The sequence below is a fragment of the Podarcis muralis genome, chromosome 13 (genome assembly GCF_964188315.1).
Source record: "Podarcis muralis chromosome 13, rPodMur119.hap1.1, whole genome shotgun sequence".
Classification (NCBI taxonomy): Eukaryota; Metazoa; Chordata; class Lepidosauria; order Squamata; family Lacertidae; genus Podarcis; species Podarcis muralis.
Window position 1 is genome coordinate 12,319,120 of NC_135667.1, and position 26,350 is coordinate 12,345,469.

The window sequence follows — 26,350 nt, forward strand, 5'->3', positions numbered from 1 at the left end:
CAGGCACTCCTGTCTTCCACTGCCTCCCGCAGTTTGGTCAAACTCATGCTGGTAGCTTCGAGAACACTGTCCAACCATCTCATCCTCTGCCGTCCCCTTCTTCTTGTGCCCTCAATCTTTCCGAACATCAGGGTCTTTTCCAGGGAGTCTTCTCTTCTCATGAGGTGGCCAAAGTATTGGAGCCTCAGCTTCAGGATCTGTCCTTCCAGGGAGCACTCAGGGCTGATTTCCTTCCGAATGGATAGGTTTGATCTTCTTGCAGTCCATGGGACTCTCAAGAGTCTCCTCCAGCACCATAATTCAAAAGCATCAATTCTTTGGCGATCAGCCTTCTTTATGGTCCAGCTCTCACTTCCATACATCACTACTGGGAAAACCATAGCTTTAACTATACGGACCTTTGTTGGCAAGGTGATGTCTCTGCTTTTTAAGATGCTGTCTAGGTTTGTCATTGCTTAACCAGAGGTACCACTGTACTTTTAAAGCACATCCAACACACATTTAGAGCATGTGACTCCCCCCAAAGAATCCTGGGAACTGTAGCTGCCCCCCTCACAACTACAATTCCCAGCACCCTTAAGACTCTACACTTCCCAGGATACTTTGTTTTAAATGTGTGCTGGATGTGCTTTAAATTTATGACGCGGTTCCGTCTCTCACCACACCCCATGGCTGTTCTCTTTATAATGTGTGAAACATGTTGTTCTTTCTCCCATTCCCCACCCCCACCCCCCAAAAAAAACCTTTGGAAAAAATTAAAAAATAAAATTTCAGATGGTAAAGGAACAAAAACAATGGTTGCCATGTGTCTCCCAGTTCAGACGGATGCCAGCAACAAGGTGTTAGTGCCACCCGTGGCTTTCTGGGGAGTGTGTGCTTCTCTTTGCAGATTTGTAGACTAAATATTTACAAAGAGGACAAAGCACCCCAGGTGCCATTTCAAAACATAGGAACTCTGATGACAGGGAGATGCTCCAGCTTGGCATTTCAAGCAGCAAAATGAAGTGCCCGCCAGCATGTACATTACACACTTGCATGCACACTTAAACATCCTTTCCTGATATTTCCACAGGAGGAAATGGCTGCTTCCAGACAACCCGTTTTATTGAGCACAAAGTTTTCAGTGATTTCAGACAACATTGGCTGCTTATCCAGCATTCATTCTATTCATTGTTTGTTAGGAGGTTACACAACATTGCATCGAGCCATTGCTACTCCACACTTTTTTCCTTTTCTTTTAATACTTTATTTAAGATTCAACAATAACAAAAAAATCCACAATAACTACTACATCAGTGCATTACAATTGACCATCTTTAATAGTAGTTGAAAAATTACAGAACATCACTTTAACTTGCTCAGTTTTTCATATTTAACTTTTATCTCTTTATCTTTTTCTTAGCAGATCAAAAAGAAAAAGGAACAAAAAAAAGAAGGTAGAAAGAAAACGAAGAAGGGGGGAGATTTAAAGAAAGAATTAGAAGAAAGAAAGAAAAAATAAACACATTTGACTTCCAATTAGACTCATTGTATTATTTTTTCTGTTATTTTTTTCACACACAGTTCCAGATTACTGTATTACTTTCTTTGTTTTCATCAGATACCAAAAACATTATATTTCTTATTTTACAAGAATCATTCTAGCTCTGCCAGGAGATGTTTATTGTTACAATAGATTTTCAGATATTCTTTAAAGATTTCCCATCCTTTCTGTACTTTCTGTTTTGGATAACCTCTGACTCTCCCTGTCATCATAGCTAACTGCAGATATTCTATCATTTGGACCTGCCTGGAATAACATCTACAATGAATTTAAAAAGCTATTTAAGTTCTCGTTTAAGAAAAAACCTGAAACCTTCCTCCTAGGTATAATGCCACCAGAAATCAAAAAAGAAATTACACCCCTTTTTATGTACACGGCAGTAGCAGCCAGGATCTTAATTGCAAGAAACTGGAAAAGTAATAAAACACCTACAATAAATGAGTGGCTACTCCACACTTTCCAGTGGATTTCCCCATCACTTTCTTTCCTGCAAAAAATGTCCGATTTCTGGAGAAGCAGCACTGTGGCGCAATGGCACTCCAGTGACTGTAACACTGCAACCTGAATTTGCTGGCGTGTGGCTGGATCTCACCACTCCCCTCACTCGCCCTGCATTGCACCTTCATGGAATGCTCCTGGCTGGCTGGAACGTGCCCTTGAACTCTGCTCATGTGTCTTTCTTGCCTTGGTGGAGAGTAGAGGTGCATGGATGTCAAGCAAGCCTAATGTACAAAGGCAAAATCTGCCTTGGTTGCTGTACTCATTTTCGCTCCTGGCTGCACCCATGGCTGGCATTTGGTCCCCAAAAAGGGAATGCAGCCCCCCAGGCTATAAAAACTTCATTCCCCCTGACTTAAGGTGTCACTTAGCCATCTGGCAAAAACTTTTCCTGGAAGAGTATAGTTAATCAGACACCACCCAAGATGCTACAGGGACTGGACTGTCTGTTCTTGATATGTCCTAGGACACTGGGTGGGGGGGGTGACATCTGATGAAAACACCCACCCACTAGGGCTGGGTAATATTTGCTTTTCAACATTGTGATATATCACTGGGGGGGGGGGGGGGACATCGTGATATACTGATATATCACAATGCATGAAATAAATGTAGTATAAAAACCAACAACTGGGAAACACTGGCCTGCGAGCGCTCCAGTTGGAGAACAGCCTTTACCAAAGGTGTCATGGGTTTTGAAGACGCTGGAACTCAGGACGAAAGGGAGAAACGCACTAAGAGGAAGGCACGCTTGGCAAACTCTCACCGTGATCAAACCTATGTCCCCACTGTGGAAGGATGTGTGGATAAAGGATTGGCCACCACAGTCACTTACGGACTCACTTTTAAAACGGTGTTTATGGAAGACAATCTTACTCTGCTATGAGTGATCGCCAAAGAAGAAATATGAAATAAGTATGGAGACGTTGGCTGGCTTTGTGGTTTCTCCGTGCCTGCTAATGTGATTCTGGGCCCCCCGCAGGAGGCAGGGGAGAGCTGAGTCGGCCGAATTAACAGGGGCTCCACATCTACGAGCGTCCGCCTTAATTCTTGCTGTATCTCTGCCCCTTAATGTAAGGCTCCAATTTATAAGCTTGCTTTCCAGAATCCACACGCATTGGAATAATACAGCGATTTCAATTCTATTCTTGCGTCTGCGTTTTTGGGTACCTGGCTCCCCAAAACCTCCGTCCCTGAGCACTTCCACACACCAGGCAGGATGCTGAGTGAATGGGGGTGATGACCCAGCGAGACTGTTTTGGTGAGATGAAGTTTGGCATTGAACTTCCAGATTGGTTTCAATAGTACAGACTGGCATGTTGCGATCATTCTCCAGAAGGCCTGATATAATATGCCAGAAGAGGGAGGTGTCCTTATCATGCAAGGCCTTTATTAAGATGTTCCAAGCATTTCTTTCTGCTTTCTGTTTTTCCCATTTTCTCAGGTGTCTTTTAGCAGCCCCAAATCGGTGGCTGGCTTGCACTCTTTATAAAGACTTGAGGAATGAGATTATCACCCCTCTTTTATTGTCCATTCCGGGTCGCCAAACCACTGCCATAGTGTCCTTTCTCTTGGCAGATCAAGATGAGCAGATGACAGCAAAGGTTGCAAGGTTTTAGCTGGGGCAATCAGAATAAGAGCCACCATCTGAATATTGATTCAAAATCCCAAAATGTTTTTTATATAATTGACTTTTATTTCTATTCTTTGTATATTGCATTGTCATTTTATTGCTATGGCCAATGGCTGATGCAAATAAACATTCATTCATTCATTCATCCCAGATTGGGTTTATGCTACCAAGTCAAAAGCAGTGCCGCTTCTGGATTAGGTGGTGAGGGTGTGTATGGGCCTCGCGGCACACTTCTAGAAGAGAGTTCTTGCGTCCTGATCATAATTGCGTAGAGAAGAAAGATCACGCTTATGCTTGGAATGTGCATTTGTCCCTTGAAGCGGAGGAAACGGAATTGTCCATAAGAAACTTCCCACACTCGGCAGGCATCGATTAATGCTCATTCCTGGGTTTGCTCTCATGAACCTGTTCCAGGACCAGGGTGTTATGGGTTCCAATTTGGATTCCTGAGATGCCATGGCCTGTGATAGTGATTCCACCATCTGGGGGGGGGGGGAGAAGAAGAGGCTGTTAGCTATCACCTTAACAACAACGGGGATGACATTCCAACAAGGTAGGGAGAGAGGAGGGTCACAATCTCTGACTGGCGGGCCAGTCAGAGACCTGGAAGAGATGGGCAACAGGCCTGATCCAGCACGGCTCTTCTTGAGTTCTCTGCCTGGCTGTCTTTTTCTGACTTGATTTAAGTCGGTTCCCTATTATCTTTTTTCCTTCCTGTTTAAGGGGGGGGGGTCTTTGCTCCAGTCCTCACATACGCATTCAGAAACTACATCCTTCCCAAAAAATTGCAGTATTCCAAAAGATTTCAATTACAGCGGTACCTGGGTTTTCGAATGTCTCGGAAGTCGAACGTTTCAGTTTTCGAACGCCAAAAACCCGGAAGTAACTGCTTCGGTTTTCAAATGCTTGTTGGAAGTCAAATGTGCCATGCGACTTCTGTAGTGAGTTTTCCAGAATTAAATGCTTCAGGAAGTAACTGTTTTTGAACGTTTCGGAAGTCGAATGGTCTTCCAGAATGGATTGCATTTGAAAACCGAGGTACCACTGTATATGCAGAAACTCATCTATCAGCCATGGCATTCTGACACCACTGAAATCCTCATGATCATAACAGTTTTATTATTTATAAAACTATTATTTATAAAACTAATAAATAGTTTTATGATATATACCCTTGGCATCTCGCTGTGTTGCCCCAACCACTCCAGGCGACTTTCCAACACATATAAAAAAAACATAATAAAGCATCAAACATTAAAAATATCCCGATACAGGGCTACCTTCAGAGGTCTTTTAAATATGTTTTCTAAGATGGAATCTGAAGCAGGAACTCGTCAGATGACCTCAAATTTGTGGGGAGGTGCATATGGAAAGAGACACCCCAGAGATAATCAGAATTCAAGTCATTTGAGCTTGTGATACTCAGGACACCACTCAAGCTGGTACTGAACTGCTCTATTCTGGGCCATAGTTGGTTGTACCGCTGAATGGTGCGGTTGGGTTTTGTCATTTACTTAAGGTACTCACATTCCTGTGGAGCTCTAGGAGAACTAAAGCGTGGCAAGAGTGTGTGTTCCTGGGATACATCTTGCTGGGGTTGGTAGAATGACTGGAACACGATGCAAGAGGAGAAAAAGAGAGAGAGGCAGAGAGAGAAATAAATAAATGGGCATATGAGTATGGAAAGAGAGAAAACAGTGCCCCCCCCCTAGGAAACATATCCCTGCAGGGTGTTTCCATCACCTCTGATGAAAGACCAGCACTGTAGGGCTCCTCCTCCTTGAAAGCTTTCCATTTCCAGCTGATCAATACAAGTAGTGTCATACCATGCATTTGAAACACAGGCAACAAACACTCAATGCAAACAATTCTTCCCCCAAAGAATCCCAGGAACTGTGGTTTGCTAAGGCTGCTGCAAATCTTAGCTGTGAAGAGTAAGCTACAATTCCCATTTCGGAGGGAGCCATGTGGTTTGAACGTTTGTCGGATGTGCTTCAGATGTATGGTGCATCTAAATCAGGGAAAAGGAGTCTGTTTTCCCTCCACTCCTTCATCCCAATCCCCTTTCCTTTTGTGCTACATCTTTTAGACTGTAAGACTGAGGGCAAGGACTGTCTTATCACTGGCTCTGTGAGCCTCTTTTTTTTGGCTGAAGAGTGGGATAAAGAATGCTTGTCAAATAAATAAACATGAAATGTCAAGAGGGAATCCACTTGGAGCAAGCTACCTTTAGGATGTAACAACAACAACAGTAATTTATTATTTGTATCCCGCCGATCTGACTGCGTTGCCGCAGCCACTACGGGTTGCTTCCAGCACATATAAAAACAGAATAAAACATTAAACCTTAAAAAGCTTCCCTACACAGGGCTGTTTTCAGGGCTGCACCCCTTCAGCACCCAACTTGAAAACTTGATTTGTTGTTTTTGTTTTTAAAAAAACCATTTCAAGCCATTGTGAGTATCTGTTATATATTCCACCATCCAAACAACATGGTATTGTTTTCTGCTGCGTCTTCTGGAAAGCCAGAAGCGTGCTTGTCAGTCTTCCTCTCCGGCAGGGGATTTCTCAAGAAGCACACATCCATCATCCTTTCTTCCCCAAGCCCAACGCAATCGATGATCTCGCCTCGTCCAAGTACAGAAGCTGCCTATCTCGCAACCCCTTATTGCTTAAGTGATGCCGTAAAAACAGTCCAAGGACCTTGGCCAAGAGATAGCTGGGAACGTTGCAGCCCTGGACTAGTGCCTGGAGAACAAAGTGGTCCCTGAAAACAGACCAGGCCATTCATTATCTAAATTAGCAATGGCTGCCTTAAAAAGGACAACCATATAAACCTGGTCAATCGCAACATGACGTCAGCGATGGCTGCACAACCAGTAGGCTCACCACCTACATCTGGTGGCCTGCCAAGGGCTTGATCAAACCTTCTGGTTTTGCCACCCTGGAGAGATCATTCTGTTGAGCTTGCTGGGTGCTGCTGCGACTGCATTGGACTTAGTGAGTCATAAGGTCATATGTCCCAACTGTCCAATGTTTTACCCAGAACAGTCCACTAGGGGCATTTCTACTATTAAGCAGAGCGAAGCAGATGATGGTGGGAACTGGGGAACAGCAGCAGATTGCTACGTATTCAATTTATCACTATTGTATTTTCACTGCCGAAAGAGATGGTGCCACTCAAGGCCAAGTGGCTCCAGCCAAAATGGACTGATCCAACATATGACACAGTTCAGGAGGAGTCAACATGTGGTGGACTCCAACTCCCATCACCCATGACCACTGCTGGCTGATGCTGATGGGAGTTGTAGTACACAATTACTATTTTTACATTTCCATGTTTGGTGTTTTATTAAGCTTTAATATTTGTCACAAGCAGCCCGGAGTGGCTGGGGCAACCCAATCAGATGGGCAGGCTACAAATAATAAAAATATTATTAATTATTATATGGAGGCCACCCATTGGCTACCCCTGGGTTAAGGAATCCTTTCATCTCTTTCCCAACCCCAACCCCCCTCCAACCATTCTCCTACCCTTGTTACCTCCCTATATCGCCCAGTTCCCTTACCTGAGGTTGTGGCCAGAATCCAGGCAGGTAGGGTGGATACGATGGGACGGTATACGAGTCTGAAAGGGGGCGTCGCTTGTGTTCTTTAAAAAGACAAGAAAGCAATTCACTTTTCCCTTTAAGAAAGTAGTTTCCCATGCTTGACCAGGGTCAGCCAACGCATTATCCCACAGAGGTATGGACTGCAACTCGCGTCCTCCACAACTATTGCTTATGCCAGCTGGGGGATGATGGAGGTTGTAGACCAAAACACCTTGAAGGTGCCATGTTGGCCCACCTCATGCTAGGTCATCATTAGGCCTTGTGACGAGTGCCCCGTTGAGAGTTGACTGAAGAGGGGGATTAACATAAACTCCCTCAGGCACTGAAAGCATTGTGTGAAGGTTCTGGTGTCTAGCCGCCACAGCAACAAGCCACAAACTTCCAGGCCACACATCCAGTGTCCACGTAAAGAGCTTGCATGTGCATTGCAACATACATTTGTAGGTGCTCCTCCTTGTGAGAGGAATTCCTGACTCGCTCAGGATTCCCCCTCATACAGGAGAGCCCTGTGGGCACAAATCTTCTTTACATGGACGCCAAATATGTGGCTGAGAGGGGACCATGGCAGGAAGCTAGCCATCACAGGCCTTTTATCTGTGCTTCCTCTGGAACTCCCTTTCCCCCCACTTTCAGTCAAGGGTTCGGGACTTGAAGGATAAACTTGTTTGTCCTCTCCCCATCCCCTGACGCTCAAATTAATTGAAGATTAAAAAAAGGTTCTGGTGTAAACTGGAGTGGGGGAAAACCTCAACCCTGCCAACTTTTCTGTTCTGTTGCCGAAACTTGCTTCCCACAGGCATCTGACTGGCCACTGTGAGAACAGGATTTTGGACTAGATAGGCCTTTGATCTGATCCAGAAAAGCTCTTCTTATGCTCTCAAGGGCAAACTGTTCACAATCTACAGCCAGGAGGTGAACTTCGGCCTGTTATTCTACAAGACTTGCTATATTCCCTTTATAGGTTCCTCCACTTATGGGATGCAAAGCCCCAAACCATTCTCCAGTGTGGAAAAACCCAGTTCACAGCATGTTGTGCCTCATTTTGGTTCCAAGCTTTCTCCCTCCTTTGCCTAAAGCAGGAAGTCCCTCATCATATTAGAACTTGGGTTCATCTCATGAAACTTTTAGGTGGGACGTTTTAAGGCTGGAGGACAAGAACAAGCTTTGCCATGCAGTGTATAATTTGAGGAACTCATCGGTACAAAATGTGGGGGTGGCCGTAAGCTATGGGTTCTAAAATCCACTTTAGATGATTCTAGAAGCAGCAGTGGAGCGTACGGTCAAAGCCTCCCTTCAGAAACCCCTTTAACGGGGAACCCTGGTATCACCACCGCAAAGAGGAAGATGGACTAAAGGATTCCGCCCAAGGCCTGATACTGCCAAAGTTGTGACGTTTTGCTATGGGAAAGGCGAAACCTGCCAATGCAGGGAAATTCCTTTCCGGCCCTTTGACAGCGACCTTAACGTAGCAGCGCCCGCATACCTGTAAGAAAAGTTAACCTGCAAAAACTGTGAAGAAAAGTTAACCTGCAAAATAAGGCATTAACTGAGGGTGGGTAGGGTGGGAGAAGCTCTGGAGCCAAGTGAGGATTCCCAGGTAAGATCCTCCCTCTAATGTGTGGGCAGGTAATCCCTCTCCCACCTGGAATGATCTCCTTGGCAACGCTTCCCCCAGGTGGGATTGGACAACTGACTGAGGTAGGCGGAGACCTCCAGGTATCCCACCTGAGGGAAGACAAAGCCAAGCCTATGCTGATGGAGCCGCTCCAGATCCAGGGGCTGCGCGCGTCCATGCAAAGGTCGCCCCCCGTTTTATGTGGGGAGCGGTCATTGTGGGTAAAAGGGAAAAAAAACCAAGCAGGGCATTGTGGTTTGGGGAATCGCTTTCCAACAACAGGGAATGTGATCGTTTCTGCTAAATTTGCACTATGCTTTGCCCCTCATTGTGCCCTTGCACACACACACACACACACACACACACACACACACACACTCCCTTTAAAAAATGTCCCAGTTCCCAACTTCATAGCTTATGAACAGGGAGGTAAAGTTGGAAGGAGCTGTCAAATTTCTCATCCAGACATGCCAGTGCTACATCCAGTTACAGAGAGTTCTAATTCTCATCCACCTTGACCTTCATTCCCCAAGGCATTTCCCTTTTAAAATCCCCTTTTTTTTACAAGGAGGAAGCGCTCGGCTGCACTTAATTTTCTGAAAGGGAGCAAAAAGCCACAGCGGCACTGCAGAGACTTCCTGAGGACTGCAAGTGATAATTAAAATGAGAGCAGCCAGCCAAGCTAGTCTGATGACAGATGCACTTCCCACTAGGAACAGGTGTGGTGTTTCTCCCCCCTCCCCCCCAAAAAGTGGGATGAGCTTTTGCTTCTCTGCCACCATTACTCTTCTAATGACACACATATCTGGCTGCTCTGGCTGCAGCACAGATTTCTACCCCTTCCCATTCACGGGACAAGCCCCCCAGAATCAAATGGCTGGACTGGTGGGAGGGAGATGGCTTCGAAGTTGTCAGAAAGTCCAGGCAGTCAGAGCTCCAAGCAGGTCAAAAGCACTTGCCAATTTGGACTATGCAGAATTGGCAAAGCTAGCAGCCAAAATAAGAGAACAGTTATGATTGTTATGTGAAAGAATGGAAGCTTTGGGGGGGGGGCGTTATTTAAAGATATACTATAGCATGATGAACCTGCAAGCAGGATTTGAATTATGAGTCACAGAAGGAATGAGAGATTATTGTATTGTTGTTATGGTATATAAAAAATAGAAGATAGGGTGCAGCAAAGGGGGAGAAAAAACCCCCATGGAAAATGGGTTGAGAGGTCGACAAAACGAAAGCAAAATTCATGATGTATTGGAGTCCTGAAAAGTGGCATCCTCAGTTTTATGCTGCCAGCCTGCTATATTCCACAATAATAATGTCAGAGATGGTTTTTGTTGGTGTGATTTTTGCTGGTGCAGTCTTTGTCATGTGGAAGATGGCCAATTCTCAGAGTTTACCAATGGTCTCGAGAGATTTGCATTACTTTCTCATTTTGTGAGATTTTCTTTTGGGGTGTACAACGTTCAACTTTTGAAAATTTAATAGAATAGACTTTAAAAAACAACAACTCCTGGAGAGAGGACATATTAGATGCCCATAACGAGTTGGATTCACTTTGGAAGCCTGTATACCTGCCCAAATGAAGTGAGTGTGGTTCTGAAGTGGATTTGCTGCCCAAAGGTCTGTGTCTTATCTTCACTCTGTATCCCTGTAATACACGGGTGGGGAGGCCCAGGCCCCAGGTGTGCTCTTCCAGGCCTCCCTAACCGGCCCTTGGAGCTCTCTGCAAATGATGCTTCCTCCTGTGTCCTGGGACTTTGATAGTGTGAAATGAACCCTGTTTGAGGGGTGTATGAGCTTTGGGGGGCTTTTGAATAGCTGGAATGCAGGCTACTGTACAAAGGTAAAAACTGCATCCCTTGCTTGGCCCACATTTTGATTCTGACCACCACACACACATTCGCCTTTGGCATCTGTCCACTGGAAGGTTTTGCTGTAGGGAATAGGCCCTTAGGGTGAGAACAGTTCCACACCCCTGCTGCAGCAGAAAGAGGGTCTACTCCCTTTTAGAAAGGCAGAAAAATTACCTGTATGCCCGGGCCAGTTTCGAATCTTCACCCCTTCTTGAGGAGGCGATCCATAGCTCGGGTCCTCAGCAAATTTGAAGAGTAAAGCATTAACGTAATTGGAAGTGGCCCCACATCTGAGACCCCTAAGCATTCTGTTCACAGCAGTGACTTGCTGAATCATTTTAACTATCTCAAAACAGGCAAACCCCATAATCTTTCCCAGTCAAGAAAAGGCTGGTGTCCCAATCAATCCTTCCAAGGTGAGTTGGCAGGGCAGATGCCAGCACAGCCGCCATCTTGGATTAGATCAAACACGAGTGACACAGCCCCTGCATGTGTGTGCAGGGGATATAAGCCTTTCGTGCTTGTGTAAGAGCTTGGCCAGAAACCAGTTCAGAGCTGGTGGCCCTTCACCGTCCCTCACTGAGCCCTCACTGTCCATTTCCACCCAACAGTTCCCACAGCACCCCCAACCAATGGCTTCTCGCCAAAGCCCCCAGCTTGTGCTCTCCACTCCATTTCCCCAACCCATCCAACTCTCCTCAGCCTCGATGGGTAACACTGATAGCAGTGACCTTACTTTCCCGATCCGCGCGCTGTGACTACGGTGAAGCCCAGATTTCCCTTCTCGGTTTATTTTGGAAAAGTCTCTCATGGGTACAGCCTCTGAAAGCAAAAGGAAAGGTGGGTGGGTGGGAATAAAGGCAAGTGAACACAGTACATTTTGAAGAGGACATGGCATCACAAGGTGACATTCCCTCATGATTTGCGTGTGACAAAAGGGCAGTGCTGATGAGGCCTAAATCCACACATAGGCCAGCAGTGGCTGGTGCCCACTGGGGATGGTGGAGAGAAAGGAAGTAGCTGGAACCACAGACAGCGGCAGGCACAGACACCTAATTCTAGTTTTGTCCCCCAACCTTTTCCTTGCTGAGTTCTACAAGGAAAACATCCCAAAGGAGAAGCAAGCTGGCAGGTAGTTCTAGGCAGGCAGGTGGGGCTGGCTGAGGAGAGACTTGAGGTTTGTTGTGGCAGCTCCTCATCTCCATTGACCTACGCATACCCCACATTCCACTTTTTCTATGAGGACTGAGCCCAAATGCTTCCTGTCCTCCAGGATGCAAAATTAGGGAGAATTTTGACAGAGGGGCGAGCAGAGATGAGGCAAAACACTGGACAAACATACTACAGTGCCACCAACAATCCAAATCCATTATTTCTCCCTTTGCTCTGAAGCCTCGTGTGCAGGAAAAGGCATCTGCTAGCCCCCTTCCTTTAGGAAGAGGGAGTGGATGTCTGAGGTGGCTGATATTTGTTCTCGTGAAAGGGAAGCAGGTTGTCCTGTTTCTTATTATTGTGTTTTTTACAGCCAGAGAGAGGCACTTGCTGCATTTTCTACCTCAGGTGCCCAAACAGTATGACTACCCTTGGCCCTCACCTTGACTTGGGGGTGAGGAGGAAGACAACATTTACTGTTTTCACACGTTCAGGTAGGTAGCTGTGTTAGTCTGATGCAGTGGGGGGGGGGGGGGAATTGTCCAGCAGCACCTGAGAGACCAGCTAAGTAGTTCTGGGTATAAGCTATCTTGCGCATGCACACTTCTTCAGATCTGAAGAAGCCTGTGTATCTGAATAAGTGGCCATGCACACAAAAGCTTATACCCAGAACTACTTAGCTGGTCTCTAAGGTGCTACTAGACAATTTTTTAATTTTTTTCAATTGTGTCAGACCAACACGGCTACCTACCTGAAAGTGTGTGTGTGTGTGTGTGTGTGTGTGTGTGTGTGAGAGAGAGAGAGAGAGAGAGAGAGAATAATAATAAAAAATAAAACTCTTTCTCACTTCAGCATACCTATTATCTCAGCAAGATTTGTGCTGAAGTTTCCCTTAGTCAATTACTATCTTAGAAGTAGAAAATGCTCCCAGACCCATTTTGCAAACCCCACTCACCATTTTGTCTGTGTGGAAACTCTTCCAGTCTTAAAGTCCTAAGCTGCTCCTCAAATTCATAGGAAGAGGTTAGCGGGACCTCGTAGTCCAAGGGCTTCGATACCTGACGGGCAGAATTGACTCTTCCTGATATCGTATCCGAGTTGACCCTGGTTTCATTTGAAGGAGAGCTCTCCATCTTTAAATGAGACCAGAGGAGAGAAAACACCATGTGACAGACAATTTAGAGGGCTTTAATCCAAAAACACCATTCTCAGGTACTTGTTTTCTGACGGGGCAGTCTGCCCCCCACCCCCCAGGTCTTCATTGCCCATTATGGACTGACAGTGCTTTTTTTCTTTGAAAAAAATTGTTTAGGAGTACTCTCATTTTGACTCAAGAAAATCACCATTGTATAGTTCAAATCAGGGGAAATAAATAAAGTAAATGGACAAAAGTACAAAGATTCACAAAATGTTTAGGGGCGTGCATACCCCTGCATCCCCCCAGGAAAAAAAGCACTGTGGGCTGATATTATACCTAACCATTTTTGACCTTTACCTTTAAAATGTATAAATTACTTCCTTTGGTCTTCCAGATTACTGTTTCTACATCTTAGGGATTATTGTGTTCTCTTGTTGTATCACTTTTCTTTTTTCTGCACAAGTATTGCCAGGACTAAGTTCACAGCCAAGTATTGTTACGTATGTTGTGTTTGTTGTTACGTATTTCTCATTTTGTACCTACGGGACCGCCTCTCCTGGTATGTCCCACGGAGGAACTTACGATCTTCAAACAAAAACATCTTGGAGGTCCCAGGCCACAGAGAGGTTAGGCTGGCCCCAACCAGAGCCAGGGCTTTTTTGGCTGCGGCTCCGATCTGGTGGAACGCTCTGTCACAAGAGACTAGGGCCCTGCGGGACTTGACATCTTTCCGCAGGGCCTGCAAGACAGAGCTGTTCCACCTGGCCTTTGGCCAGGGCACAGCCTGACTCCCTCCTTTGGCAATCTTAACAGAACTCTAGCCCAATGGTTGCCATTAATTTGATTTGAATTAATTTTATAACGAAATGATTTTAGAATGTTGCTTTATTTTATTGTTGTTAGCCGTCCTGAGCCCGGCTTCGGCTGGGGAGGGCGGGATATAAATAAAATTATATTATTATTATTATTATTATTATTATTATTATTATTATTATTATTATTTGTCGGAGAAAATTTCAATAAAATTGTTTTTAAAAACGATTGTTTTGTTGATTAAACAGACTTTTTAACCAATGAAGGAGAATGTCCACATTGTTGCAACTGGGAGCTGTTTTACAACAGACCAAGCAGAGTGTGTGTGTGTGTGTGTGTGTGTGTGTGTGTGTTTAAAATGATTGTCTGTTGCAGCTTACTGAGGGGATATAACAAGAGAGAATTTAAAAACAAAAGCAACCTGACATGGATGATGATGCTAGTGCTCCCTTCCAGCTCTATGATTATATTATTTCTCCTCAGTATTATCCATGCAAGGTAAAAATAGAGGGCTCCTACCACCTGGTGGCTGTCTGAAAAAGTGCAACTTACCAAGCAATCCTGGACTTTGCGCACGGCGGCCACAATGTGACGTTTGTACTGGGAAAACGCATCCTCTGTGTTTTCGCTGCACTCTAAGCAAAGTGGGGGGGGGGGGGTGAGAATGAGGGAAGGACTTTGAAAGACAATTGTAATTATTCAACATTGCTTGTAGGGTTACAAGAAGTTTTGTAAGGAGGACTTTATAAATTATTGTGGAAAGGATTAAAAATAGATGATGTAAGAGAGGATTTAGAGCAATAAGTACAGTTATAAAATGCAAAAATAGAGAGGAATTTAGAAAACCATTAGAAGGAGTTGAGGGAAGTCTTAGGCTGTGATAGCCCAAGATTTGTTATGAAGTTGTTACGATGGAAAATTTGTGCAAAAAAACAACATGTGTGTGTGTGTGTGTGTGTGTGTGTGTGCAGGGAAGGACCTGCAGAGACCTCAAGCCATTTATGCACCCACGGGTAGGGTGGGAGCTGTGCATTCAGAATCAGACCACAGTTACAGGTAGCACAAGCACCCTAGTTTTGCCAGTGCAAAAGCCTTTACCAGCCAGCTGAAGAACAAGCGAGGGAGCCCCGAAGCCTAGGAGCACCCACTGAGAAGGCCCTCTCCCTAGTACCCAATGCATGCAGCGCTGTTCCCATTCCGCTGCAGTTCAGGTTCTGCAAAGATGTTATTTGTTCACCATGGCCAATTTTATTAATGTAATCCATTACATTACTGCTATATAATTCCACACCATTCATTCTTATGGAGCAGAGAGTAAAGTCATCAGTAATGTACTGGGTGGGTGGGTGTGGAATGACAGCAAATAGTGGACTTTGGGGGGGGGGGTTGATAACAGTGAATACTACTTGTATTCAAATACCTGATTTCTATTCCTGTTTGCAAAGGGACATATGAACTGATGTGATTTCTGGTACTGTTTCCCATTTTGACTAAGTTATCTGTCGTGAACCACTATCACCTTTTCAAATGAAATGTAAACATTATATTCCACGATGTTAGCACTCTTGTGGGGGGGGAAAGGGTCGCATTTATTACCTCGGAAGGACGGCCTTTGGTCTTCGTTGTGATGCCAGCAGAGTTTCATCAGCCTGATCAAGTCTTCTAGTTTCAACACTCTATTGGCCATCCTCTCCAGCTCATCAGTACTGGGCCTTTGGCCTTGGGGGATCAGTGACTTGATGATGGAGCTCATATTTCCAGGAGGAACATCTAAGCAGACACGGAAACACAGGTTGTATGCAAAATATTCTGAATGGGTCATGCAGATTTGCACAAGGCCCAGTATAATAGAGGAATCCATATGCAGTTCTCCGGAGTCCCAGTCCCAGTAGTATTGACTAGGGACACGGGTGGCGCTGTGGTCTAAACCACCGAGCCTCTTGGGCTTGCCGATCAGAAGGTCAGTGGTTCAAATCCCCACAACGGGGTGAGCTCCTGTCACTCTGTCCCAGCTCCTGCCAACCTAGTAGTTCAAAAGAACACCAGCACAAGTAGATAAATAGGTATTGCTGCGGGAAGGTAAACAGCATTTCCATGCGCTCTGGTTTCTGTCACGGTGTCCTGTTGTGCCAGAAGTGGTTTAGTCATGCTGGCCACAGGACCCGGAAAACTGTCTGCGGACAAACGCCGGCTCCCTCGACCTGAAAGCAAGATGAGCGCTGCAACCCCATAGTCGCCTTTGACTATTAGTTAAAAGGTTAAAAGGGGTCCTTTACCTTTTAACCTTTTAACTAATATTGACTACTCCATCCCGACTCTTTTATAAGACATGACAATTTGAAGATTAAATTGCAAAATGGGGAGGGGGCAGACCAAATTTTGAGCAGTTTGAAGGGAGGGGATTTAAACGGCACATGGCACCTTAGTGTGGAAACAAAGAAAGCTGCTTCATTGCATTGTCTACACAGAGTGGCAATGGCTCTCCAGGATTTCTGACAAGGTCCTCTCCTACCTGGAGATCCCATTGGGGATTGAACCTGTGACCTTGTGCATGCAAAGGAGATGCTCTACCATTGAGTTACTGCTCTTCCCCAAAGGCTTCCCCTGGTTTCGTCAGACACCGTCAAGGGCCAAATTTAACAGCTGAGGAAAAAAGCATGTGGTACAGTCCTCTTGACATGCTTTCGAACTGCTAGGTTGGCAGGAGCAGGGACCGAGCAACGGGAGCTCACCCCATCGTGGGGATTCGAACTGCTGACCTTCTGATCGGCAAGTCCTAGGCTCTGTGGTTTAACCCACAGCCCCACCCGCATCCCAGCTCTCTGATAGGCAGCTGCTTTCTTTTCCTTTCTTGCGATGGTTCTTCGGTGCCTGTTCCCATTAATAAATAGTCTGCAAAATCTCTGACAGGTAGAAAGAAACCGGAAGAAGACTCACTTGCGTAAGGGTCTTCGCCAGTGAGCAACGACCACATGAGAATCCCATAGCTGAAGAGAGAGAAAAACAAGAGAATCAGGATCTCGGGAGAGACTGCCCTGCAGAAGATCCTCTTCCTAGGTAGACCAACTTTTTCCAGAGCCCCATCCCTTGCTTCATCTCACAAGCTTATCCAGCGTTTATGAGCAGGGAGCTCGCACACTAAAGGGCTACGGTCACACAGGCTGGAGATTCCACCACTGAACACTGGTAGCCAATGCCAGACAGAAAGGAAAAGAGCACAATAGAATTTATGGGACTACAGTGGTACCTCGGGTTAAGTACTTAATTCGTTCCAGAGGACCGTTCTTAACCTGAAACTGTTCTTAACCTGAAGCACCACTTTAGCTAATGGGGCCTCCTACTGCTGCCGTGCCACCGGAGCACGATTTCTGTTCTCATCCTGAAGCAAAGTTCTTAACCTGAAGCACTATTTCTGGGTTAGCGGAGTCTGTAACCTGAAGCGTCTGTAACCTGAAGCATATGTAACCCGAGGTAGCACTGTACTGGATTACCCCATGTAGATATCAGTAGCTTTCATTCGGGAACTGGCTTGTCACGCCAAATGACCCTCAACTCTATGTCGCTCACGTAATTGCACTGCCCCCTGTTGCCCGACACAGGCAATGCAACCCATGTTCACCTGTAGACATCTGTGCCTGGGGTCGGCTTGTAGTTCACATTGGTGAAAGCCTCAGGGGGCATGAACTCCAGAGTCCCGCCATACTCTTCCTCTTCCCTGGATTTGATGCTGGCGTTCCGAGTGGTCCCTCGCTTGAACTTGGAGAGCCCAAAATCAGCCACCTGAACCAAGAGGATGTGGGGGGGGGAGGGGGGAGGTGACGTAAGCAGTGGCTGGAGAATGAGATGCACCCATTTCACAGAAAGAAATTGGAACAACCTGAGTCATCCAACCTGTAGGCAACAACCTGAGTCATCCGCCCACGCAATTATACATTGCAGAAGACCGACTCCACCTTCTGTTACGTGATAGCTGGGATGCCTCATGCAGAAGGAATTCATAAAATAAAATAAATAAATAACAACAATCTACCCACTTCCACCAATTGAAAACCTAAGAAGACCTTTGATTTATGAGGCTTGTATATTACTTTAAACTAAACAAAAGCCTTTATTATACAATATACTGTAATGCAATATACTCAACACTATTTTTCTATTAAAAAAAGAACACACCATGAGCGCCTCCCTTGTTCTCTTATCAAGGGCACCCACCTGAATATATTAAAGCAAGCTGCTGTTACATGTCTCTTTAGTGACCTTAGGGAGCTAAGTGTGGTATAGTGGTTAGAGTTTTGGACTAGCACCTAGGAGACCAAGGTTTCAATCCCCACTCAGCCAGCCATGGTTGTTACAAGGATGACATTTGGGGAAAGTGGGATATAAACATGGGATATAAATGTAATTAAAATAATATAAAATAAAATATTTGAAGCGCTCTTGCTAACCCTCTGAGGGACCTTGGAGTTCTGCAGGTTGGATTTAGGAAACCACTGCTCTATGTCAAACAGTTGCCCCCTTAAGACAAGGACAGGGAACCTATGCCTCTTCCACCAAAGACGTCATTTGACTACAACTCCCATGTTCCCCAGCCGTTGGGTCTTGCTGACTGGGGCTGGCAGGAATTGGAGCCCAACAACCCCAACAACATCTGGAAGTTTACAAGTTCCCCACCCTACAGGAAGTCAACTGATGGTCCTCGTAAACGTCTAATCCCCAGTCTGGATCACTTTGCTAACGTTTGTAGCAATTATAGGCTTCACGTTCTCTGAGAGCAAACCGCCCTGTCTGTCTTCCTCTGGCATGAGAAATGAGTTGCAGTTTCCACTTTCCAAAGCAGTCCATGGTGCATCTACAGCAGCACAACTGGATGGCTCAGCTGCAACAAAACATGTTCTTAGTCCTTATATTCCATGCAGGTCTTCTACCTTGTTTTTGTACCACTCCGTAAGCTTCACTGAAAGTTTGAAACTCACTCAGAGGTTGCAGAGAATATCAGCCTGCCCAGAAGTTTGCACACACGCATCGACTCTGAACTGCCCACTCCCCTTACGGAACGGGAATGATCCAACTCACCCGGACGTGGAGCTCCTCATTCAAGAGAACGTTGCTTGGCTTGAGGTCCAGGTGTAACAGTGGGGGTTTGAGGCTGTGGAGGAAATTCATCCCCAGGGCTACCTGATGGAGGATGCGGATTCGCAGGGCCCAAGGCACAAAAGGGACCCGGTACCTCAAGGCAGACAGGGTGCCATTCTCCATGAACTCCATCACGAGGCCCAGATTCGAACCAGCAGCACCGCCGAAGCCCACCAGCTTTGTATCCGCTTCCACTCTGCCCACAAAGAGGCCAAAGAGACGCAGGACGTAGGTAAACCGCGCCTCTTCCATGGCCCGGGCTTCTTTCAGGAGTTCCTCCCGGGTGAACGATGTATTGCTGCAGGAAATGGCGAGTGGGGGGAGGTAAAAGAGTCAAAAGTGAAGGTAGAATAGCAAGAAGGGAAAGGGTTTGGAGACTGAAGCTACTCTGAGAATGGCTCCAAACTGGGATTACCGACCTCATAAATCTCACAGCCCCTGAACCTGTCCAGACTGAAGTCACAAGATGGGTGGCTGTTTGTGGACTGTTCAGTGTGCTGTGATGAAACCAATCCTACAATCTCTGGAAAGGCTTCTTCCCCTGAAAAAAAGGGGACTCCATTTTTCAGCCTCTGCCTCAAGGCAGGTTAGAGTTTCTTTAGAATTATGTTGAGCGTGGAGCTAAAAGGAAGCTAAACTATGGCACTCGCTCCCACAGGAGGCTGCGATTGAAAACCAACTTAGATGGCTTTAAAAGAAGAATGGACAAATTCATGGGAGAGGGAGCTATTGATGGACCCACTAGCCACAATGGCTATGATCTGGCTCCACAGTTGTGGGCAGCCATGGTTCTGAATACCAGTTGTTGGAAACCACAGGAGGCTCAAATCCTGTGTGTTGGTTTCCAGCAGGCACCTGCTTGGCCACTGTGAGTACAGGATGCTGGACTAGATGGGCCTTCGGCCTGATCCTGCAGGCTCCCCTTGGTTGAACCGACCTTGTGATCCCTGCAAGGTGGTGTGTGTGTGTCTGTGTGTCTGTCTCTGTTGTTGTGTGTTCTTTCAATTAAGCATTTCTCCAGTGATTGCTGAACTGTTAAATGGACTCAGGTGAGAAAGCGAGGTTGGGAGAACCTTCAACTCTTTCCTCTTCCCACCTATTCTGCTCTTGAGGAGCAAGACCACCTTGTTTATTTAAAAAAAAAAAACTTCATTGGGGGTGGGGAGATTTTGATCAGAGCAGCGGTATCTGAGGAAGGGGGAAATTATACCTCTCCCCCATGCTGTTTTCTGGATTTAAAATCTTTTTTCACCCCACCCCAACCAAACCCTAGTGGAGAAATAAACACAGGTATCTGAATAGTACCAATATGTCCAACCCCCCCCCGCCCCCCCAAAAAAAGGTCTAACAGTAGTGTGTGAGAGAGAGGGGTTTTAGATAAGGAAAAAAGAATGTCCATTGCATTGTCACAAATCAGAATTCTCTAATGGATCACCATCATCATTTCAGTCGACCATTATTTATTGCACGGCCTTCAGAAATATCTGCTTTAAAGAAGGAGTGGGAAACAGAGGCAAAAGTAGCCTGGGAAACAAATGTAAACTTAATCTTTCTAGAATAGGATTTGCACACAGGATGTGGTCTGGGGAGAGTCCCAAGGGCCTCATAGAGAGGGCTGGGGGGGGGCACATTTTGCCCCCTAGTGCCGACATTCCTCATCCGTAGCATTTAGGACTTGCATTCGTAAAAGCTTTTATTTTATCTACCGTAGTAGAATTCGTGTACAGTGGAACCTCGGTTGTCGAACGCTTCGGAAGTCTAACGTTTCAGCTTTCGGACGGCGACAACCCGGAAGTGAATGCTTCCGTTTTTGAATGCGCCTCAGAAGTCAAACGGCTTCCGAGGTGCGTGTCTCCATTTTCTCAGTGGATATTGCTGACCGCCCATTGCGCCTCGGTTGTTGGACGTTTTGGAAGTTGAACAGTCTTCTGGAACAGATTACATTCAACAACCAAGGTTCCACCGTATGAGGAGAGAGGAACAGTACCTCCTTTCGCTGACTCGCTCGCTCCTTACCCACCCAACGTCCACCTGCTCCCAGTACCTGTTGAGAATCTTCACGGCAACATCGATCCTCCAGTCTTCGTGTCGAGCTCTGTAGATGGTCCCAAAGGCTCCTCGGCCAATACACTGCCAGTCCCTCAGGTGCTGGTCGGTGATCTCCTCATAGAACTTGTTTGGAGCAGCCATCTTTCCCAAAGGGTCATCTGCCAGCAGCGAAGCTCACTCAGCATTGACTCATGCTATAAGGCCTGCCTTAAAGGTGAGCGAAGGGGGAAGAAAAAGAGGCACCTTACATGTCTTTTTTCTAATGAAATCATTTTTATTGGTTTTACAAATACAAAGTACAAATAAACACAAACTAGTAAAAACATAGCTGTATAAAGAGATTCTCCCAATCTCAAGACTTCCCCCCCCCCATCCCCTCCATGGGGTCTCATTTTAAACATCCACAACTCCATATTCATCCGTACAGTGGTGCCTCGCAAGACGAAATTAATCCGTTCCGCGAGTCTCTTCGTCTTGCGGTTTTTTCGTCTTGCGAAGCACGGCTATTAGCTGCTTAGCGGCTATTAACGGCTATTAGCTGCTTAGCGGCTTAGCGGCTATTAGCGGCTTAGTGGCTTTAAGAAAAAGGAAACAAACTCGCAAGAACTCGCAAGACGTTTCGTCTTGTGAAGCAAGTCCATAGGGAAATTCGTCTTGCGGAATGACTCAAAAAACGGAAAACCCTTTCGTCTAGCGAGTTTTTCGTCTTGCGAGGCATTCGTCTTGCGGGGCACCACTATACTCCGGTTTTTATATCAAACCATACTGTCCACAGTGATTTTTACACTACAAGTGAATCAAAATCCTGCTTTTTGTCTCCATCTGCTTACAGTGGTCTCCTAAGTAACTTATAATTTTTTTTATAAAGTTTTTATCCTCTTGGTTTCTGAGTTTTCCAGTCAGCTTTGCCATCTTGCCATAGTTCATTAGCTTGGTTTGCCATTCAGCTCTGGGCTAAAAACAACCAGGTGCTTACATGTCCGTTTAGCCCATAGGTAGGCAAACTAAGGCCCGGGGGCCAGATCTGGCCCAATTGCCTTCTAAATCCGGCCCGTGGACGGTCCAGGAATCAGCATGTTTTTACATGAGTAGATTGTGCCCTTTTATTTAAAATGCATCTCTGGGTAATTTGTGGGGCATAGAAATTCGTTCATCCCCCCCCCAAAAAAAAAAATATAGTCTGTCACCTCACAAGGTCTGAGGGACAGTGGACTGGCCCCCTGCTGAAAAAGTTTGCTGACCCCTGGTCTAACCCAAGCCCTCATGAGAGCAAGTGGTAAGGCAGAGGCAGACAAAGAAGAGCAGACAAGATGGCAAGTGTGAGTTTGAATCCCTACCCATCCATGATCCAATGGTGTGGGGTTATTTTTATTTCAAATTTTATTTATTGCATTTGTACCCCACCCTTCTTCTCCAAGGAGCCCAAAATGGCATGCACAATTCAATCCCCATTCAATCCCCACATACACCCTGTGAGGTAGGTTAGGCTGAGGAGCAGCGACTGGCGCAAGCTCACCCAGTGAGCTTCATGACAGAGCGGAGATTTGAAACCTGATCTCCAAGGTCCTCATCCCACAGCCTAATCCTTTTTATATATATATATAAAATTTTTATTAAGATTTTTACATTACAAAATAGAAAAAGAAAAAAGAAAAAATACAAAATAAAAGTAGTTAAAAACAATCAATCTTTTCATCACATTATTTTTCATTTACTTGTTTCTCGGACCTCCTCGGACCTCCCTTTTTTGTATTCCAATTCATTTTATTAGCTCAGCAGTTTCTTTCCCTCTTTATTCTACCCAGATCTTTAATCTTAAATTATTATAACCTTGAATTTTTACTTATAAAAAACCATTTTTTCATATTCTTTTATACCATTACAGCTAGAAACCACTTAATTTCAATCCAACATCATTCTAACATTCATTAATTTTACACTGTCTCTGTAGATAGTCTTTAAATTTCTTCCAGTCTTCCTCCACTGACTCTTCTCCCTGGTCTCGGATCCTGCCAGTCATTTCCGCCAATTCCATGTAATCCATCACCTTCATCTGCCATCCCACAGCCTAATCCAAGGCTGTCCAACTTTTCATACCAAGTGAGTCGCAAGAGTACTTTGACATGGAACCCACAGGCTGCACAGGCTGGTGATAGGGGGGACCAAGGCCAAAATTTGACACACACCCCAAGTCATAGCGCTACCTTCCCAGAGGCACTGGGAAGTGTGAGGCTCTAGCAAGGTCCTAGAGCCCTCCCACCAGTGTAAGAAACTCAGATATACATTGGTACCTCGGGTTACATACGTGAAATATACTCAGAGTCGCAAAGTGATTTCATGCTCTTTATTCAGCTCATAGTGGTGAGGAGGAATGAATGAAAGTCCCCTCAAAGTATCTGCTTTATATACATTATTTACACAATGGGCTGCACATGATTGGCTAATTCTGGAAGGCTACTGTAAGCCAATCAGGTTGTGAATTCACTTATATCTGGAGCATGATTGGGTGGTTCCTGCCAACCAATCATACTGCTGCATTGTTCTAGGACCAATCAGACTGCTGCATTCTGAATCCTATTGTTCTAGGACCAATCAGACTGCTGCAGTTTGGATCCTATTCAACTCAGTACATAACAATATGCTTCAGGTTACAGACTCCACTAACCCAGAAATAGTACCTCGGGTTAAGAACTTTGCTTCAGGATGAGAACAGAAATCGGGCTCCGGCGGCGCGGCAGGAGGCCCCATTAGTTAAAGTGGTGCTTCAGGTTAAGAACGGACCTCCGGAACAAATTAAGTACTTAACCTGAGGTACCACTGTATAAGCTGTATGCCAAATGGATCCTTAAACCAAGGTTGCAGTTGCCAAAAAGGAATGTCTAGTTGCCATTTGGGGGTAAGATTGATTGTCAGTTAAACGTCTGGCTAGTTCAGACGGTAACACCTTGAGGGAGGTTAAGAGCTTTGAGAACTTAAAGTCACTCGATCCAGGGACAGTCCATGTATACATTGCTCTATTCCTACAGGATTAGTGCATGAAAACAGTCAAGATTCAAGGATCCCCAGGCACGCATGAAGGTGTCAGGCACCATCCTAGCGCCCAGGCATCCCTCACTTGGTCTCAAGTGGGTGCGAAATGCTCCTGGCTCCTGACTAATTTCAAACACTGCCTCCCACCTCCCTCCCAAAACTCAGAAGGGAGGACTCTAGGACCCTGCGTTACCCAGCCCTGCTCTAATCAGAGCTTCAAAAGGTTTCCTGCCCTTTCCCTCCTTCACCATTTGGGGATGCCTTGTTGAATTTTTGGCACATTGGAGAGGGCTCAGCTCTTTTGGCACATCCTCCAGGATTTCTGCTGCATTTACACAACAGAGCCCGTGGTCGGGCCTGGGAGACCTGGGTTCAAATCCCGCCCTCCCCCCGCATCAGCCATGAAGATCACTGGTTGCCCTAGGGCCACTCACTCACACCTCAACCCACCTCACAGGGTTGTTGTGAGGATGGGGAAGAGGAAAACAAGGCACACCACCTGGAACTCCTGGGATAGAAATGGGATAGGTAAAGGTAAAGGGACCCCTGACCATTAGGTCCAGTCGTGGCCGACTCTGGGGTTGCAGCGCTCATCTCGCTTTACTGGCCGAGGGAGCAGGCGTACAGCTTCCAGGTCATGTGGCCAGCATGACTAAGCTGCTTCTGGCGAACCAGAGCAGCGCACGGAAACGCCGTTTACCTTCCCGCCAGAGCGGTACCTATTTATCTACTTGCACTTTGATGTGCTTTCGAACTGCTAGGTTGGCAGGAGCAGGGACCGAGCAACGGGAGCTCATCCCGTCGCGGGGATTTGAACCACCGACCTTCTGATCGGCAAGTCCTAGGCTCTGTGGTTTAACCCACAGTGCCACCCGCGTCCCACATGGGATAGAAAGGTGCCAATCACACAATGAGCACCTGAGCAGAAGGGGGACTCAGGACAGGGCAGCATCCAATGCTTGTTATCTGGGTCTTACCGGGAGCGGTGACCAAGTGCAAAGGGCCTAGGGCTGTCTGAGAGTAAGGGAACACGCGGGAGAAGCCTGTGGGTGCCTTATTTCCTGCTATATATAGGCACAGGCGTGTTCGGTGGCCTTGGAAACCTTACCTGCCCAGGACTGAGAATGAGACAGCCACGTTTACTGGAAATCCTGGACCAAGTCGCAGCGGTCATTATGGGCTGGCGGGGGTGCAAGGTGGAGAGGAAGAAACGAGTCTGAGGATCCAAACTCTCTCCCTCCCTTTTGCTACTCCTTTTGCAGGTAGACTGAGCCCACTCAACTCAAACCCCTTCCCTCCATTACCTCTTTCTCTCTCTTTTTTCTGGAAGCGTTCCTTGCGGCAGGGAAACCTCTCAATTTCAGGCCTCACCCTCGGCAGACATTGCAAGCTTAATCCCACTTCCCTTCCGGGCGAGGAGCAGATTTAGCGCTGCCAGGAGCTTCCCCTTTACTTTCTGTTTCACAACCTCTTTGCTCTTCTCTCCCCCTTTTCCGCTTCCCGTCCCCGCTGTGGAAGATACTCTCAGGACAGACAACCTCGAGCTTCAGCGCGCAGCAGGTCCCAGGTTCAAGTCCTGCCATCTCCGGCTAATGACGCCGAGCAGCGAATAAATGGGAAGGGCGCGTTCAGTGGACAGCCGCTCTCCACCCCAGTATTTAAAAGCCAGGTTCCAGTGCTGCTCGTCTCTTTTTAGAGAGAACGGAGAGGATTCCTGCATTGCAAGAGGTCGGACCCTAGTTGACCCCTTCCGACTCAAAAAGATTGGCACAGAATAGATCAGGCTTTGAAATCAGAGCTGGAGCTCAGCGCCCGGACCGTGGTAGGAAAGGAGAGCGTGGCTTTGAGCCTGTGCAGAGAGCGCTTTCTTTTCTCCGCCAGAGACTGGGCAGCTGAGCAATTCTTCCCCCTCGCTCTTCGTAGACAGAGCAGCCTTCACCGGCATATCAACAGAAGACGACTGTGCTGCATGAATTCAAAACCATAGAACCTTCCTGTGCAGAGCAAGTCTATCCTCAAGTCCAGGAGAGAGAAGGCAATGGGAGAAATGGCTGGAAGTAGATTTCTGCCTTTTCGGATAGCCCATAAAACGTGACAAATTTTGTTGGGGGACGGGGTGATCCACATACAGAGAAAATACATGTCTCATTGCTAGGGATGGGTGAATATGTCAATGTGTTGGTTCCTCTGAGTTCCACTGATTTCAGGTCTTAAATTCAGGCTCTCCACATTTCCACGTCAGTTTGCATTTTTATTATTTTTCAAAATATCAGGAAAAATCA

At 46.2% G+C, this 26,350-nt stretch overlaps 1 protein-coding gene across 2 annotated transcripts; it reads right to left on the reverse strand.

Moving 5' to 3' along the window:
* Positions 1-1,292: 1,292 nt before the first annotated feature.
* LOC114582501 (receptor-interacting serine/threonine-protein kinase 3) lies at positions 1,293-25,660 on the reverse strand. 2 transcript variants are annotated; one of them, XM_028703578.2, is made up of 13 exons: positions 25,373-25,660; positions 21,034-21,241; positions 18,930-19,287; positions 17,476-17,636; positions 16,794-16,843; positions 15,453-15,626; positions 14,409-14,491; positions 12,861-13,038; positions 11,490-11,575; positions 10,928-10,991; positions 7,244-7,326; positions 5,202-5,283; positions 1,293-4,156 (listed from the first exon to the last, which is right to left on the reverse strand). In XM_028703578.2, the coding sequence occupies exons 2-13, from the start codon at positions 21,177-21,179 to the stop codon at positions 4,047-4,049; spliced, it is 1,575 nt and encodes a 524-aa protein (XP_028559411.2). In that variant the 5' UTR covers positions 21,180-21,241; positions 25,373-25,660; the 3' UTR covers positions 1,293-4,046. The 2 variants fall into 2 exon arrangements, with proteins under 2 accessions (XP_028559411.2, XP_028559410.2); XM_028703577.2 differs by having other exon boundaries at positions 21,034-21,245.
* Positions 25,661-26,350: the final 690 nt, after the last annotated feature.